A 19,014-nucleotide genomic window follows, 5' to 3' on the forward strand; every position below is an offset into this window, starting at 1 on the left:
TACCGGATAAGACAGGAGAAATACTCCAGATATAACAGACTGACACTAGCCCCCCGACACGTAAACTATTGCAGCTGCTGCCCCTTCTGACGATACCCCCATACAGGGCCAACCAGGCCACAGGATATAACCCCACCCACTTTGCCAAAGAACAACCCCCACACCACTAAAGGGATATCTTCAATTTTACTACCCTGAGTCAAGGCTGAGAATAGCCCCCGAAGATCTCCCGCACGGAACGAACCCAAGGGCGCCAACCCGGACAGGAAGATCATGTCAGTGACTCAACCCACACAAGTGACGCACCCCTCCTAGGGACGGCATGGAAGAGCACCAGTAAGCCAGTGACTCAGCCCCCGTAATAGGGTTAAAGGCAGAGAATCCCCCTGGGGAGAGGGAAACCAGCCAGGCAGAGACAGCAAGGGTGGTTCCTTGCTCCAGTGCCTTTCTGTTCACCTTCACACCCCTGGGCCAGACTACACTCAATCATAGGACCTACTGAAGAGATGAGTCTTCAATAAAGATTTGAGACTGAGTCTGTGTCTCTCACATGGATAGGCAGACCATTCGATAAAAATGGAGCTCTACAGGAGAAAGCCCTGCCTCCAGCTGTTTGCTTAGAAATTCTAGGGACAATAAGGAGGCCTGCGTCTTGTGACCGTAGCGTATGTGTAGGTATGTACGGCAGGACCAAATCAGAGTGATAAGTAGGAGCACGCTCATGAAATGCTTTGTAGGTTAACATTAAAACCTTGAAATCATCCCTAGCCTTAATAACAGGAAGCCAGCGTAGAGAGCTAGCACTGGAGTAATGTGATCACATTTTATTAGTTTATTTAGTGCTTCATCCGGGTAGCCGGAGAGTAGAGCATTGCAGTAATCTAATCTAGAAGTGACAAAAGCATAGATTAACTTTTCTGCATCATTTTTGGACAGAAAGTTTCCGATTTTTGCAATGTTACGAAGATGGAAAAAAGCTGTCCTTGAAACATTCTTGATATGTTCGTCAAAAGAGAGATCAGGGTCTAGAGTAACGCCGAGGTCCTTCACAGTTTTATTTGAGACGACTGTACAACCATCAAGATTAATTGTCAGATCCAACAGAATATCTCTTTGTTTCTTGGGACCTAGAACTAGCATCTCTGTTTTGTCCAAGTTTAAAAGTAAAACATTTGCAGCCATCCACTTCCTTATGTCTGAAACACAGGCTTCCAGGGAGGGCAATTTTGGGGCTTCATCACGTTTCATCAAAGTGTACAGCTGTGTACCATCCGCAAAACAGTGAAAGTTAACATTATGTTTCCTAATGACATCACCAAGAGGTAAAATATATAGTGAAAACAATAGTGGTCCTAAATGGAACCTTGAGGAACACCGAAACGTACAATTGATTTGTCAGAGGACAAACCATCCACAGAGACAAACTGATATCTTTCCAACAAATAAGATCTAAACCAGGCCAGAAATTGTCCGTGTAGACCAATTTGGGTTTCCAATCTCTCCAAAAGTATGTGGTGATCGATGGTGTCAAAAGCAGCACTAAGGTCTAGGAGCATGACGCAGAGCCTTGGTCTGACGCCATTAAAGGGTCGTTTACCACCTTCACGAGTGCAGTCTCAGTGCTATGATGGGGTCTAAAACCAGACTGAAGCATTTCGTATACATTGTTTGTCTTAAGGAAGGAAGTGAATTGCTGCGGAACAGCTTTTTCAAAACAATTTGAGAGGAATGGGAGATTCGACAGCCGATAGTTTTTTATATTTTCAGGGTCCTTTTTTGGCTTTTTCAAGAGGCTTTATTACTGCCACTTTTAGTGAGTTTGGTACACATCCGGTGGATGGAGTCGTTTGATAACCACTGGCCGACACTTTCTCAATCTGAACTCCTAATGCTAGTGGGGGCGGCTGTGGCTTCATGACAATGATTGCAAGAGCAGCTGGTCATTGATTTGATGGCTCCAACTCAGTTTCACCGCCAAAACATCCTTTATGCGGGTGTCTGCTATTGCTGGTAAAGGCTGGATCTGATTGAATCTCAACAAGATCTCAGTCTCACATCAGAATTAGATGTTCATCCTATGTTTCTCAATCCTCAAATTTCAAAGTTGTTCCAAACATCACATTTTGAAGTGTTTATGGTTTAGTTCAGGCATTAACTCTGAATTGTTAAGGTTAGGGTTTAGTTTAGGTATTAACTATGAATTGTTAAGGTTAGGGTTAAGTTTAGGCATTAACTTTAAAATCTTAAGGTTAAGCTTGAACTCCGAATGGTTAAGGTAAGGGTTACGGTGTGGGATATGCTTAAAACAAAAATCTCATAAACAACTTTCTATCCCTGGATTCGAACATGGCACCAGAGGCAGATGTTGTGCTCATCCACCATCCCTGTCCACAACACTCTGGCAAAACCTAAACCTACTTGAAGGTAACGGGGCTCACTGTTGCCCCTAGAGGCCAGTTTCCACATCATCTCCCGACATCTTCAGACATGGATGGATGTCGAATACTGACTTGTATCACGGGTGACCTGGCTGTGAATATGGGCCTATATAGATAGGGCCCTTCTCCCACTCCTCCCTCCACTATCTCCAATTATCTCTCCTCTGGGAAATTAGGTTTTGTGAGCTTGTGCTGGAAATGAACAATGGACCAATACCAACCAAATGTTGTCACGTCCTGACCAGTAAGGGGTCATTTTGTTATTGTAGTATGGTCAGGACGTGACAGGGGTGTGTTTGATTTATGTGTCTTGGGTTTTTGTTTAATGTTCTATGTTAGTATATTTCTATGTTCTTTCTAGGTCTTCTATTTCTATGTTTAGTTTATTGGGTTGACCTTCAATTGGAGGCAGCTGTTCCTCGTTGCCTCTAATTGAAGGTCCTATTTAGTAAGGGTGTTTTTCCATGGGTTTTGTGGGTAGTTGTTCCATGTATAGTCAGAGTACCTTACAGGACTGTTTTTTTGTCGTTGTTTTTGTATAAGTGTTTTGTTTTGTTTTCCTTCTAATAAAAGATGAGTATTCATATACCCGCTGTGTTTTGGTCCACTTTTTACGACGCACCTGACAAATGTAGCATGGTGCATATGAGAATTACTTCAAGTAAATGCGCCAGAAAAAAATGTGTTTAGAAAGAAAGAAAGAAAGAAAGAAAGAAAGAGATTTATTCGTAGTGGAACTGTATGAACAGCAGAACCATGTTAGAGGGAATTATATTTGGAGTAAAAGTAGAATAACTAACTCCCTTTAAAACGGTTTCTAAAGTGCAAAGTGAACGTTTCAAGTTCAATAATACAACCATGGTCATTTTAATAGGAAATATAATTCAGATCTAGCTTCTGAGTTTTGGTGATGAATAACCTAGAATAAATCTCGCATTCCTTTACAGCTTTGAATGACGCTACTGCGTATGCCGACATTCTGTATGTCAGTGATTGGCATGAAGCGGTTGAGGAAAAGGAAATCAGTGTAATATACTGCAGCAGAACAGAGTTTAATCGTTTAATTTCCGCCTCGGGTTTCCCCAGGAGAAAGTGGCCTACAACTGTTAGTATATAAACAGTGACAGAGGAAGAGCGACCATGGCACATTGAGGACATAGACTCCTGCACCCACCTGACTTTTCGTTTTAAAAAACAGTTGGAGGATGACACGGGTCAGTCTGCAGAATTAAAGCATTATGCTATTTTGAAATATATAATTTAATTATTATTTTAAATTATTTTAAATTACATTGCATATGAATGGAATATGTTTAGGCCAGGTTATTATAGGCTAATGGTTTCTATGTGCGTGTCAAACGATCAATTCGTTATTTTTTTATTTTTTTGTTGATCATCTGAGTTTTAAACTTCTGCTATGCACATTGATTATTATTATTATTTACGATGTACTTTATTCTTTTATATTGTAATCGCATGAAAAACGTTTGTTTTCTTCGCTGTTTTCCAGATGTTAGTTCTTTGCATCTGCGGTTGCCTGAGTTTTGCATGGCCGTCGTCAGCAAAAAGATGTTTCAATCAGAGGCAGGTGGATCGGCGGGCTGCAAGGTTCATAATGAGCATCCACTGCTTTAGGACGGCTGTGTCTGACAGCATCCACCTGCAACCGCACTGGGACAGACAGAGCTTCCCCTGCTTCAAACTCCACACCGCGTCTCTGGCATCCGTGCAATACAACAACCGCTCTCTCTCCCCCTGGCGGTACAGGTACGTTTCCGCCCTTCAGCGTCTGTAAAAATAGCACAATATGTAATAGCGTAATTCCAACAGCCTGGGCCTGCCACTTTGTTTGGTAACCTGGAGGATGGGACTAGGGAAATAGAACTCTCAAATGAGTAGTCAGCTATGGATGGCAGGACTGACGGCCCATGACTGACGGCACATGATGTTAGAAACATTTTTAAGACCAACACAAAGAATGGAGTAAGCCTAGGAAAAGGTAAAATAGTCTACGGTAATGCAGTTTTCATTTTGTTGACGCCATTCATCAAATTCAATGCATATATCTAATCAGTGGACATTTCCAATAATATCAGGCTATACTATGACATCACGTTAGGCTTGATATCATTTCACCACATTGCTCTCTTACAGAATCGATGAGAGAGAGGACAGGATTCCCTCTAAAATCATGGTGGCTGAGTGTCTGTATGAGGGCTGCATCATCAACAAGCACGAGGACATGGAATATAACTCTGTCCCCGTGTTGGCCACTTTCACCGTGCTCCAGAAGACTGTATGCCCTGGCAACCCTCAACACTACCTGATGACAGTAGACTCTGTTACCATCCCTGTGGCATGCACATGTGTTGTACCCAGATAGATGATTTCATCTGTTGGATTAGGTTAGTGTTACACACATGTCCAAAATGGAACCCTATTCCCTATGTAGTGCACTATGATCCATGTGTCCAAAATGGCGCCCTATTCCCTATGTAGTGCACTATGATACGCACGTGTCCAAAATGGCACCCTATTCCCTATGTAGTGCACTATGATCCATGTGTCCAAAATGGTGCCCTATTCCCTATGTAGTGCACTACGTTTGACCAGAGCCCTATGTGCCTTGGTATCGCTGCACTAGTTTTGGGTCTTTTGTTTTTTGCATGTTAAGACAGTCAGCCTTTAACAAAGAGTCCAAACTGTGCTTATACACAGAGACACAACGTTGGATTAGATTCATTCTTATAGAGATGATATAGAATAAATAGCCATTTAGTAGTGAGATTTCTCACAAAAATAAGTTATGTTTGTTTTAAAACTCACCTTAGGCCTTCCTGTTATTAAGATAAGAACTCTGGGTCTATGGCATTCTCTAAGACATCTGAAAATGGATGTCGACATGGAGCCACGTCGGTCATATTTTCTTCTTGACTTGGACAGATCATTCAAGCACTTGGAGTTGCCATATTTACTTGTTTGGTTTGATTATGGCTGTAAAATGTCTTATGCCGGTGTCACATGTATTGCCGTGTTGAAGGGAGGACCAATACGCAGCAGGAATGTGGATGCTCATCTTTTAATTAGATATAATGAAGCATACACAAAAAACCCAAGAACGACAAAGGCCAGTTTCACAGGCTAAAGCAACAATACTTAGCAGTGCAAAATGTAACTACCCACAAATGACAAACCAAACACACACCTACTTATAGGACTCCCAATCAGAGGCAACTAGAAACACCTGCCTCCAATTGAGTCCAGCACCTAAACCTACACATAGAAAAACTAACCTAGAACATACTAATTCAGAAACATACACCCAAAACCCAGGAACACATAAATAACACACCCCTCTAAACCACACACAAAAAAAAACTACCATACAAAACAAACATACCTCTGCCACGCCCTGACCAAATATAATACAAATAATACCTAAATACTGGTCAGGACGTGACAGCCGGGGGTTTTCTGGAACCTGGACTTTGGTAAATTGATAAGGTAGAAATCATACCTGCTGTATGACTACATTGGGTATAACTGGTGGGGTATATCCCACTGGTGTGTATAAATACGTTCTCTTTGTGTATTAGTCAATTAGCTATTTATCAATGGTCTTGGGGACTTAGGGATTCAACTCCTCGGTTATGCTGTTGTGTCCACTAGGTATCTCAGTAAGACTATAACTTGGCATGATGTTCGCTTTCACTGGTTGATATAATCTACTTCTGTGAACTTCAGTGGTTCAATCTGCAGTCCTCTCTCAGTGTTGTCCAATCTTATAAAATCCTATCAAAGTAAACAGTATAGTGTGAGCCCTCAAACGATTCTGCTAACCATTGTTTGTACTCATGTTTATATATAAAAAATAATAATTCTATATACATCTTTTATACAACGGGTGGGTCTAATCCTGAATGCTGATTGGTTAAAACCCCATTCCAGCCGGTGTCTATTCCACAAGTTACCACGGCTAAATCTATGACGTTAAAATGCCTATTTACTCTGTTTCATCTGACTCTGCAATCCAATGTCTCGTCAGCCCAGCCAGGCAATGTATAGACTTGATCTACACTATAAAAAAAAAAACATCTAGACATTATCTCACGTCTTTTAGACTAACATTTAATTTTCAAAAGCGGAGATTTGTATAAACCTTGCTGTCTGTCTCGCTGACATTTGCAACATTGCTTCAATATTCAAATTCTCTCCAGCTGTCCCATAGTAATGAACAGTCGGGACAAGACAGACAGGCAGGCAGCGTTTCTCAGCCAGTCTAAATCATGAATCAGCTGGCATCATTTTTATGGATATAAGAAATGTCAATTGAAAAAAAGTCAAACGAAACAAAGTGCAGCTAGTTTCCAGTATTTCCAGCTTCAGTTTGAAGTGATTGTGTTGTTGGCTAGCTTCTCTGAACAACAGTGTCCTGACGAGTGAGCACATTTTCTATGTGAGACGAAATTGCGCTTATTAGCTCATTGTTATGGATGTATCAAAATAAATGTCACTAGAAAACAGCTTAAACAAATGCAAATACTGTTGTTATTCTGGCTGCACTGTTTGACGTGACTGTAAATTAGCCGTAGTTGGCTAGCTAGCAAGCAAGGGATAAGAATGTTGCCAGCCAGTATGGCAATGGAACATTTAGAACAAATGACTGGGGTGCGTCCATAGATACAGAACAAGAACACTGAACAACTGGAAACCGAACCGATAGAACGAACAACCAGCCGGCTTGGGTAATTACCCTAGATTTGTGTCGTGACTATATCTTGTGGAAATAAATGAATCAGAATAATGTTTTTAATGAAAATATGTCAATCATTATTTGAATATGTTGGTAATCCATTGTATAAAAGTGATAATGTCCTCGAAGCCGGTGTTGGCATATTTGCCCACCCTTGACTTTGTCTCGGGCCTAACAACACCTGTGCCAATATATCCTTGGGCATTATCATTTAAATAATCTCTAAACCCAGAACTAAACCAGCGCTGGTCCCCTGGCTAGCTTCTCAAGAAACTAATTGATATGCCTTATAAACATAAACCATATAATCTTGTAAACCTTCTACTGACCATACATAACTATGAGCATGGATAGATTGTTACAACAATAATAAGAGAACTACTCAAATAGTAAATTACTCATTATGTACAGTTAAGCCGTGAAATAATTTTTTTTATTCAAATAAAGTAGAAAAATAACACACACACACACACACACACACACACACAATTGTACCTCTGCACATTTCAGTACAATAACTTGTTCTTCAATGTAGATTTTTTGAAGGGGGCAGTAACTCCCAGCACCACAAAGGATATAAGACTGGAAGTGTGTCTAATCCAAATTCAGTAACATCATCATGATCATTAAACGTTTTAATCAAAGTGGAAATCCATTACAAATTCACCAGATTTACATCGTTGGCAAGAACAAAAAACAAGGGGGTACATCAGTCAGTATGTTAGTGTATGGGATCAGCAGGTAGGACCAGGTTTGTGTAGGTCTTTCCATGCATTGACCTGGTGAGTGATACTGTATGGGATCAGCAGGTAGGACCAGGTTTGTGTAGGTCTGTCCATGCATTGACCTGGTGAGTGATACTGTATGTGGTGGTGGCTATCAGTCGTGAGTAGGTGCAGCGGTCATAAGCCACAGGGGAAACCTGGAAGAGGTTTCCACTGGGGGGGTCAGTAGGCCAGATGCCCAGGTGTCTCATACACAGTCCCAGATACACATCCTCTATGTAGACGGCTTTAACATGCCTGGATGCCTCCACCAGCTTCCTGGGGAGGTCTAAGGTGAAGACATAGCCCAGGCCCAGAGCATAAGGTGGATATACTGGTTCAGGAAACACCTCCATTGGAAGGTACCATTTGGAGTTAGGGTCTCTTAGAACGGCGGCCCATCGGGCCACTAGTCCAGTCATGTAGTTCTGCGTTGGAGCGTGAAGCAGCATGTTGACCAAGGTGTTCACGTTGAGGAACATGTCTGAGTCGATCTTCATGGCGTAGGAGGCGTAGGGGCAGCGAGAGCTCAGCCACTCCATCATCACCATGGTCTTGATGGTCAGGTTTTTGTAGCTGTCTATGAAGTCACTCTGCAGCAGATCCTGGTGCTCTTTGCTCTCCTGCAGCACATTCTCCTGGAGCTGCTCTGTCTCCTCTCCACTGGGCAGTCCCAGCAGGAAGAACAGACGGACCTCTTTGCCCAGTACTTGCCTCTCACTGCCCCAAGTACTGCGGACGGCCTCACGAGCCTCCATGTTATAGGGCGCCACTGGCACCATCAGAACCAGGAAGGGGTTCTGCTCCCGGCATTTGTCTGGCTCATCCAGGATGAAGATGTACTCTGATGGGTATTCTACATGGTATGGTCCTGGGGACACATACGGAGGAGGAGTGGCCAGATCTGCCTTGACCTCTGTGATCAGATTAGTGATGATGGTCAGTGCAGACGTGATGGAACTAGTTTCATTATGTGTTGGGTTGAGTTTGATGGCCTGTTGAGTAGAGTTGATAAGTGAAGTCTGATGATCTGTTGAATTGGCAGATGCAGTTTCATGAGCGTCTATGGTCAAATCAGTGGAGTTGAGAGAAACTACTTCGCTACTGGTCTTGGTAGAACCAGATCTGCTAGCTGAACCACCACGGAATTCTGCCCACCATTTTGAGGCCCTGTCTAGTGAAGGGACCCACTCTACTGACCGATCGCCGAAGTAGAAGAAGACCGTTGCTATGAGGAGCAGGATGAGGAAACGGCAACGGAAACGTGACCACCCGCAGTATCTCCTGCCTTCCGCCATCTCTTTACTGGGAGGAGAGAGGGAGAGAAACAGAAATCACATTTTATTTGCCACGTACAGTTTCCAGCAGGTATAAAAGGTTCAGTGAAATGTCTGTGTGCTTGCTGCCTCAACATAGCAGGGCAATAATCCAGATCAATAATAATCAAGTCAAATAAAAAATAACAAGTAATTAGAAGGTAGTACATAGTAATACACTTATATGTACCGTATGTACCTTATAATAGTGACATATCTACATATTCATACTGTATATACATTATATTAGTGACATATCTACATATTCATGCAGTATATACATTACATTAGTGGCATATCTACATATTCATGCAGTATATACATTATATTAGTGACATAGCTACATATTCATGCAGTATATGCATTATATTAGTGACATAGCTACATATTCATGCAGTATATGCATTACATTAGTGACATATCTACATATTCATACTGTATATACATTATATTAGTGACATATCTACATATTCATACATACTTTGATTCATGTGCTTGTCTGACTTGCCTTGTTAAATAAAGGTTAAATAAATAAATACAGAATCCTTTGATTTGACATTTGTTTGGAAAGAGGAATGTAACGAGACCATCCCTTCCTCGCATAGGACTCTGGTCAAAAGTAGTGCACTATGTAGGGAATAGGGTGCTATAGTGCAGTCAAGGCTGGTTTATAAATGTTGGTATGAAAATGTCCATGTAGCTATATAGTAGTTTGACAGTGTAACATTTATCTTGTATTTATTTCTAGAGCAGGGATGTATTGTAAATTCTAATGTTCACAATCCTAATATCCTTCTTCTCCTTCGATTGTTCTAAAATAATATGTGATTCATTGCCGCCTGGTATGTAGAGGTTCCTTGTAAAAGACATATTGGTCTCAATGGGACTCAATTGTCAACAACGGTGCATTTTAACTCGTGGAATGATAATTAGTTTGAGGTTAAAATAAAAAGCAGAACAGCTTCCTTCCTTGTCTGTACCTGAGCTGAGCATTGAGAACCAAGCAACCTCCTACATGTGAACTTAAGACATTCTTTTTTTTTTATTAAGTTACTGTTAAAACTTTTCCTTTTTTTTTTATTAAGTTACTGTTAAAACACCTGTGTTCCATGGGTACAATGCCGTTCTATAGAATTCCTTCAGTATGACTGTTTCAATACTTTGAGTTTGAATACATCAAACTACAGTAAAAAAAATAGATGGGACAAAACATAAATACACCTACCTTCTTCCGCCTTTCTTAGTGCCATCTTCCACCATGTTGGATATCTATCTAGCTGGGGATGGCTTCCAGGTTTAGGTAATCCCACCTCGGTCAACTCTTGTTGTGTCATACTCATGCAGGCAGGTAGGCAGGTAGGTTTAGGTAGTCCAAACCTCAGTCAATTCATGTTGTATCATACAACTACATGTAATGGTAGAAGGCAGCCGTGGCCAAAGGTTGCTTCTGCTCCACCAGTATTTCCGGTTTGTTAACTCTCCTGGACTAAATGACAAGGAAAACCGTTCCCACCTGGGTTAAGGTGAATGTGCAACTAGTTAGGGTGTGGCTTAACTGGCTCCCTACTCCCTATAGAGGACAAGGCTCCCTACTCCCTATATAGAGGACAAGGCTCCCTACTCCCTATAGAGGACAAGGCTCCCTACTCCCTATAGAGGACAAGGCTCCCTACTCCCTATAGAGGACAAGGCTCCCTACTCCCTATAGAGGACAAGGCTCCCTACACCCTTGGTCTTTTACCAAATAGGGTTATCTTCTGTATACCACCCCTACCTTGTCACAACACAACTGATTGGCTCAAACGCATTAAGAAGGAAAGAAATTCCACAAATTAACTTTTTACAAGGCACACCTGTTAATTGAAATGCATTCCAGGTGACTACCTCATGAAGCTGGTTGAGAGAATGCCAACAGTGTGCAAAGCTGTCATCAAGGCAAAGGGTGGCTACTTTGAAGAATCTAAAATATATTTTGATTTGTTTCACACTTTTTTGGTTACTACAGGATTCCATATGTGTTATTTCATAGTTTTAACATCTTCACTATTATTCTACAATGTAGAAAATAGTACAAAAATAAAGAAAAACCATTGAATGAGTAGGTGTGTCCAAACTTTTGACTGGTACTGTATAGAAAGATCTGTTTTGATGATACTGGCATACTCTTTTCAGATTGGTTATCTATTCTCTCAGCACTTCTCCGAATATTCAATGTCTGAGGTGTGTATGCTTCACATGTTAACCAGTGGGACGTCAGACACAAAAAAACATGTTTTCCAGGAAGTAGTTTGAGGGGTTAGTTTTGTTTATTCCATTCCACTAGTACCCAAGCTGCCCGTCTCTATAGCGTCCTACTGTGTTGTAACAATGGTATTGTCTCTAGAGCTCGCCACTATTGTCGTGGGGACATGTAAATCCTTCTAGGTAACCATGGTGCCCTGGTCTCTACCTGCTGGAAGGCCACACCTTCATCTCGTTTTTCACTGTAACTGGAGACCTTGTCTCATATTTCCTCTTAAAGGGTGTGTGTGTGTGTGTGTGTGTGTGTGTGTGTGTGTGTGTGTGTGTGTGTGTGTGTGTGTGTGTGTGTGTGTGTGTGTGTGTGTGTGTGTGTGTGTGTGTTGGAAAGTGTTGCTAAGTTGATAGCGAACAACTCAAGTGCAGTTCTGTTTTCAGAAGGATTCAAAGTATTCTATACCCTCATAGGCAGCACTTTATAATATATACATTGTATTTTCTGGTAACTATTTTAAGTACGAGAGAAATTACCCATTACTTTGTAGAGAGCGAGAGAAACATACTAACATATTATTAATCAGGCAGGATCAGAGCAGATGCCCCTTTACCCTTCCAGTCCATGAGCACTCTGCTGGCAGGCTGCCCTCTAAGGTGATGGTAGAGGGCAGACAGAACATGAGCACTCTGCTGGCAGGCTGCCCTCTAAGGTGATGGTAGAGGGCAGACAGAACATGAGCACTCTGCTGGCAGGCTGCCCTCTAAGGTGATGGTAGAGGGCAGACAGAACATGAGCACTCTGCTGGCAGGCTGCCCTCTAAGGTGATGGTAGAGGGCAGACAGAACATGAGCACTCTGCTGGCAGGCTGCCCTCTAAGGTGATGGTAGAGGGCAGACAGAACATGAGCACTCTGCTGGCAGGCTGCCCTCTAAGGTGATGGTAGAGGGCAGACAGAACATGAGCACTCTGCTGGCAGGCTGCCCTCTAAGGTGATGGTAGAGGGCAGACAGAACATGAGCACTCTGCTGGCAGGCTGCCCTCTAAGGTGATGGTAGAGGGCAGACAGAACATGAGCACTCTGCTGGCAGGCTGCCCTCTAAGGTGATGGTAGAGGGCAGACAGAACATGAGCACTCTGCTGGCAGGCTGCCCTCTAAGGTGATGGTGGAGGGCAGACAGAACATGAGCACTCTGCTGGCAGGCTGCCCTCTAAGGTGATGGTAGAGGGCAGACAGAACATGAGCACTCTGCTGGTAGGCTGCCCTCTAAGGTGATGGTGGAGGGCAGACAGAACATGCTTTCTGTACAATCCTGCAACCTCTACTACAAGTAGTCAGTATGATGTAGCCTGCTCTGGACTCCAGAGAAGTGACATGATATCAGGGGCGCAGCCATGGGTGTGCCTGTGAGGGCATAGGCCCACCCACTTGGGAGCCAGGCCCACCCAATCAGAATGAATTCCCTCCCTCTCCAAATTTCGTCAGGCCCGACCAAAATCAATTTTCGTCCTGCGCCACTGCATGATATATCACTAGTTGATATTGGCTGCTGACATGAATGACTTTCAGTTCCAAATACAGGTTTAAAACGCAGTTTATTTCCGTAGCCTATCTTGAGTTTTGAATATGCATCACTGTTTATGGCTGTAATGACAGGCTCCATTTGGGCAGTAATTTTCTGCACACGTACATGTGCATGGGGGGGGCTCAAGTTTTGTACCACTCCTTTTTGGGGGTGGTGGGTTGTACCACTCCTTTTTGGGGGTGGCGGGTGGTACCACTCCTTTTTGGGGGTGGCGGGTTGTACCACTCCTTTTTGGGGGTGGTGGGTTGTACCACTCCTTTTTGGGGGTGGTGGGTTGTACCACTCCTTTTTGGGGGTGGTGGGTTGTACCACTCCTTTTTGGGGGTGGTGGGTTGTACCACTCCTTTTTGGGGGTGGCAGGTTGTACCACTCCTTTTTGGGGGTCGCAGGTTGTACCACTCCTTTTTGGGGGTGGCAGGTTGTACCACTCCTTTTTGGGGGTGGCAGGTTGTACCACTCCTTTTTGGGGGTGGCAGGTTGTACCACTCCTTTTTGGGGGTGGCAGGTTGTACCACTCCTTTTTGGGGGTGGCAGGTTGTACCACTCCTTTTTGGGGGTCGCAGGTTGTACCACTCCTTTTTGGGGGTGGCGGGTTGTACCACTCCTTTTTGGGGGTGGCGGGTTGTACCACTCCTTTTTGGGGGTCGCGGGTCAAAAATGTATTAAAAAAAACAACACAGGGATACATGATGGTCTTTGCTATCTGGGATCCTTGGGATGTCCTTATCTCATTGAATTTGAAATGTAAAATAGTTAAGGTAAGAGTTAAGGTTAGGGTTAGGTTAGGGTTAGGTAAGGGTTATGGTTAAGGTTAAGGTTAAGGTAAGGGTTTAGCGTAGGGACGTCCCAAGGATTCGGTTGGGCACTGACAAACACATGATAGTGGCAACACATGGAGTTGGGTTGATATAGTCATGGTAGGATACATGATAGTGGCAACACATGGAGTTGGGTTGATATAGTCATAGTAGGATACAGTATTTCTAACAATCTTCTAGTTTGACTGGAATTGTGTGAGTCCTTGTTAACACATTTATTCCAGTTCTAAAACAGTTTAGCTGAATACTTTCCTCATCAGATTGGGCTGCTTTCACCTCTTCTGATCAAGTTACCACTGTTGCAGGAAAAACAGTTTTGGGGAGCCCTTTTTCTACTAATACTATCATTAATGTATCTGTCTAGAGTCTAGGCTACGTACTCCTTTGGTATTACAGTTCTTTAGACTGGAACGTTCTATGAAACAGGTAACTGTAGCCTGTATGAGGAGAGAGGAAGGGAGGAGTCTCCTGACTGGTAGAGGAGAGAGGAAGGGAGGGGTCTCCTGACTGGGTGAGGAGAGAGGAAGGGAGGAGTCTCCTGACTGGTAGAGGAGAGAGGAAGGGAGGGGTCTCCTGACTGGGTGAGGAGAGAGGAAGGGAGGAGTCTCCTCACTGGTAGAGGAGAGAGGAAGGGAGGGGTCTCCTGACTGGGTGAGGAGAGAGGAAGGGAGGGGTCTCCTGACTGGTAGAGGAGAGAGGAAGGGAGGGGTCTCCTGACTGGTAGAGGAGAGAGGAAGGGAGGGGTCTCCTGACTGGGTGAGGAGAGAGGAAGGGAGGGGTCTCCTGACTGGGTGAGGAGAGAGGAAGGGAGGGGTCTCCTGACTGGGTGAGGAGAGAGGAAGGGAGGGGTCTCCTGACTGGGTGAGGAGAGAGGAAGGGAGGGGTCTCCTGACTGGTAGAGGAGAGAGGAAGGGAGGGGTCTCCTGACTGGGTGAGGAGAGAGGAAGGGAGGGGTCTCCTGACTGGGTGAGGAGAGAGGAAGGGAGGGGTCTCCTGACTGGTAGAGGAGAGAGGAAGGGAGGGGTCTCCTGACTGGGTGAGGAGAGAGGAAGGGAGGGGTCTCCTGACTGGTAGAGGAGAGAGGAAGGGAGGGGTCTCCTGACTGGGTGAGGAGAGAGGAAGGGAGGGGTCTCCTGACTGGTAGAGGAGAGAGGAAGGGAGGGGTCTCCTGACTGGGTGAGGAGAGAGGAAGGGAGGGGTCTCCTGACTGGGTGAGGAGAGAGGAAGGGAGGGGTCTCCTGACTGGGTGAGGAGAGAGGAAGGGAGGGGTCTCCTGACTGGGTGAGGAAAGGAAGGGAGGGGCCTCCTGACTGGGTGAGGAGAGAGGAAGGGAGGGGTCTCCTGACTGGGTGAGGAGAGAGGAAGGGAGGGGTCTCCTGACTGGGTGAGGAGAGAGGAAGGGAGGGGTCTCCTGACTGGTAGAGGAGAGAGGAAGGGAGGGGTCTCCTGACTGGTAGAGGAGAGAGGAAGGGAGGGGTCTCCTGACTGGGTGAGGAAAGGAAGGGAGGGGCCTCCTGACTGGTAGAGGAGAGAGGAAGGGAGGGGTCTCCTGACTGGGTGAGGAGAGAGGAAGGGAGGGGTCTCCTGACTGGTAGAGGAGAGAGGAAGGGAGGGGTCTCCTGACTGGTAGAGGAGAGAGGAAGGGAGGGGTCTCCTGACTGGTAGAGGAGAGAGGAAGGGAGGGGTCTCCTGACTGGGTGAGGAGAGAGGAAGGGAGGGGTCTCCTGACTGGGTGAGGAGAGAGGAAGGGAGGGGTCTCCTGACTGGTAGAGGAGAGAGGAAAGAGGGATGCAGAAAGTGAAAGAGCAGTGTTCAGCTTTTTATATTCCTTCAAGACATCATTGAATTATTCCCACACACCTGCAACAAGCTAAATCAAATGTGACAGTGCTTTTCCTATTTTGTAATACAACTCTGACAAAAGAAAGAGATAACACTGGGACACCCTGATCTTTATAAATTGTGTCATTTTAATGTATACTGATAAGTGAAGACTAGGTAAACAATAGTAATGTCTAACATACAGACTACAATTACCATGAATCACAACTAACCAGTAAACATACAGGCTACAATTACCATGAATCACAACTAACCAGTAAACAATAGTAGTGTCTAACATATGGACTACAATTACCATGAATCACAACTAACCAGTAAACAATAGTAGTGTCTAACATATGGACTACAATTACCATGAATCACAACTAACCAGTAAACAATAGTAGTGTCTAACATATGGACTACAATTACCATGAATCACAACTAACCAGTAAACAATAGTAGTGTCTAACATATGGACTACAATTACCATGAATCACAACTAACCAGTAAACAATAGTAGTGTCTAACATATGGACTACAATTACCATGAATCACAACTAACCAGTAAACAATAGTAGTGTCTAACATATGGACTACAATTACCATGAATCACAACTAACCAGTAAACAATAGTAGTGTCTAACATATGGACTACAATTACCATGAATCACAACTAACCAGTAAACAATAGTAGTGTCTAACATATGGACTACAATTACCATGAATCACAACTAACCAGTAAACAATAGTAGTGTCTAACATATGGGCTACAATTACCATGAATCACAACTAATCAGTGCAATACAGGCTGCATCCAAAATGCTATTACAGACACACAGTTCTACTTTTGACCAGGCTCTCTCAGCAGAATACACCTGTTCCCTAGGGTTCCAGTTACACATTGTCTCTTGGGGTTTTCCCCGCCTTGATTCGTTCCACCCCTGTAATTCGATCCCATCCTGTCCTGAAGTACAGCAGGATTAGTGAGGGTTTGGATCCGATCTACAGTAACAGGTCATTCACTTATCTTCTCTAAGGTAGTGCCCCAAATGTAACCGTAAGGTTGCTGGATCGAATCCCCGAGCTGACAAGGTAACAATCTGTCGTTCTGCCCCTGAGCAAGGCAGTTTAACCCATTGTTCCCCGGGCGCCCGAAGACGTGGATGTCGATTAAGGCAGCCCCCCGCACCTCTCTGATTCATTTCATATTCTAAAATTGATAATTGGAAACAGGATGCACCTGAGCTCAATTTTGAGTCTCATAGCAAAGGGTCTGAATACTTATGTAAATAAGGTATTTCTGTTTTTTTTCTTCTAAAAACCTGTTTTCGCTTTGTCAGTATGGGGTATTGTGATGTCATTATGGGGTATTGTGATGTCATTATGGGGTATTGTGATGTCATTATTGGGTATTGTGATGTCATTATGGGGTATTGTGATGTCATTATGGGGTATTGTGTGTAGATTGATGAGGAACATTTCTTATTTAATCTGTTTAAGAATAAGGCTGTAATGTAACAAAATATATTTTTTTTAACTGGTTGTTAAAAGAACACAACTGAGAAGATATCATTATGTTGTGTTTTGGTGATTATTATATTTCACAGTAAACTTATATTTAGCATAAAAAGTTGTGTGGTGAAAGATGTCTACAAACAAAATGAATGCACAATGAAAGGTTTTGAATGTAAGACTGTGTCACGCCCTGATCTGTTTCACCTGTCTTTGTGATTGTCTCCACCCCCTCCATGTGTTGCCCATCTTCCCCATTATCCCCTGTGTATTTATACCTGTGTTTTCTGTTTGTCTGTTGCCAGTTCGTTTTGTTCGTAGAACCTACCAGTGTTTTGTTTCAGTGCTCCCGTCTGTTCCTTGCACCTGTTTTCTAGTTTCCCGGTTCTGACCGTTCTGCCTGCCCTGACCCTGACCCTGAGCCTGCCTGTCGTCCTGTACCGTTGCCCAACTACTCTGGATTACCAACCTCTGTCTGACCTGACCCTGAGCCCACCTGCTGTCCTGTACCTTACACCCTCTCTGGATTATTGACCTCTGCCTGCCTTTTTAATTTGCCTGCACCTGTTTGATGATTAAACTTTTGTTTCTTCAAAAGTGTCTGCACCTGGGTCATACCTTAAAACATGATAGACTGTCTGCGATCAGATGTAGGATCTTAATTTGACACACTTTGCTACAGCAGGAACATAATCCTGCAGCAAGAGGAACTGTGAATTATAATTCATGTGTATTTTTGTAGGGGTGGTTGCCCTGACTATTTTTTTGTCAGGGCAAATCAAGTTTGACCTTTAAAAGTGAAAATTACAAACTTTAGAAGCCTTTTTAAAACTCAAATACACTTTAAGTTTGCATTTCCTGCTGTGCAGGAAAATTCTTAGCAATAAAAGAGTGATCAAATTAAGATCCTTCATCTGTACAATGTTACTATTTTGGAGTTTTGCACTAAAAGGTTTTCAAATTCGCCACATACTTGTGAAATAGCACCAAAGGAGAAAAAACAACAACTGTAGCTTGTATTTATGTTATTTATTCATTCAGGTTAACGAAAGGGGAAAGGGAAGTTGAGTGTTAAAGAAATAGGTTGCAACTTGAAATAAAGAAATAGGTTGCAACTTGAAATACAGGTTTGTTCACTGCTTGACTTGGGATGAAAGAAGTGCAGCAGCTGTCTTTTTCCAAGTCGGTCCATTAGACTATGTTCACCGAAATACACAAATTACATTGTGCTGTAGAGACCTCTGATTAATCATTGTTAAGGGTTCATACACATTTTCCATGACTTCTCCATGACTTTTAAACACATTTCATGACACAATCATACATCATACATCTTCCATCTGTATTGTAATTGTGTTTTGTATTTTACAGTACTGTATTGTACTTATGTATTGTACTGGTCCTATACGTGGCTCAGTTAATAAGAACATGGCACTAGCAACAACAGAGTTCAAATCAAATGTTATTTGTAACATGCTTTGTAAACAACAGGTGTCGACTAACAGTGAAATACTTACTGACATCAACAGTGAAGAGGCGACTCCGGGATGCTGGCCTTCTACGCAGAGTTCCTCTGTCCAGTGTCTGTGTTCTTTTGTCCATCTTAATCTTTTATTTTTATTGGCCAGTCTGAGATATGGCTTTTTCTTTGCAACTCTGCCTAGAAGGCCAGCATCGAGTCGCCTCTTCACTGTTGACGTTGAGACTGGTGTTTTGCGGGTACTATTTAATGAAGCTGCCAGTTGAGGACTTGTGAGGCATCTGCTTCTC

The 19,014-nt window shown here is 43.4% G+C and overlaps 1 protein-coding gene across 1 annotated transcript; it reads right to left on the bottom strand.

Annotated features, from left to right (window-relative positions):
- Window positions 1–7,602: 7,602 nt before the first annotated feature.
- Window positions 7,603–10,790, bottom strand: LOC106587992 (beta-1,3-galactosyltransferase 1). Its single transcript, XM_082969821.1, has 3 exons — window positions 10,497–10,790; window positions 8,039–9,260; window positions 7,603–7,970 (listed from the first exon to the last, which is right to left on the bottom strand). The coding sequence occupies exons 1-3, from the start codon at window positions 10,529–10,531 to the stop codon at window positions 7,926–7,928; spliced, it is 1,302 nt and encodes a 433-aa protein (XP_082825947.1). The 5' UTR covers window positions 10,532–10,790; the 3' UTR covers window positions 7,603–7,925.
- Window positions 10,791–19,014: the final 8,224 nt, after the last annotated feature.

The sequence above is a fragment of the Salmo salar genome, chromosome 26 (genome assembly GCF_965601325.2).
Source record: "Salmo salar chromosome 26, fSalSal1, whole genome shotgun sequence".
NCBI lineage: Eukaryota > Metazoa > Chordata > Actinopteri > Salmoniformes > Salmonidae > Salmo > Salmo salar.

Excerpts from the sequence above, each read along its gene's own strand:
- LOC106587992 (XM_082969821.1), bottom strand. The coding sequence starts at position 10,531 with ATGGTGGAAGATGGCACTAAGAAAGGCGGAAGAAG. Across the intron at positions 9,261-10,496 it reads ACTAAGAAAGGCGGAAGAAG|TAAAGAGATGGCGGAAGGCA; the intron begins GTAGGTGTATTT and ends CTCTCCTCCCAG. Across the intron at positions 7,971-8,038 it reads CATACAGTATCACTCACCAG|GTCAATGCATGGAAAGACCT; the intron begins GTCAATGCATGG and ends ATCACTCACCAG.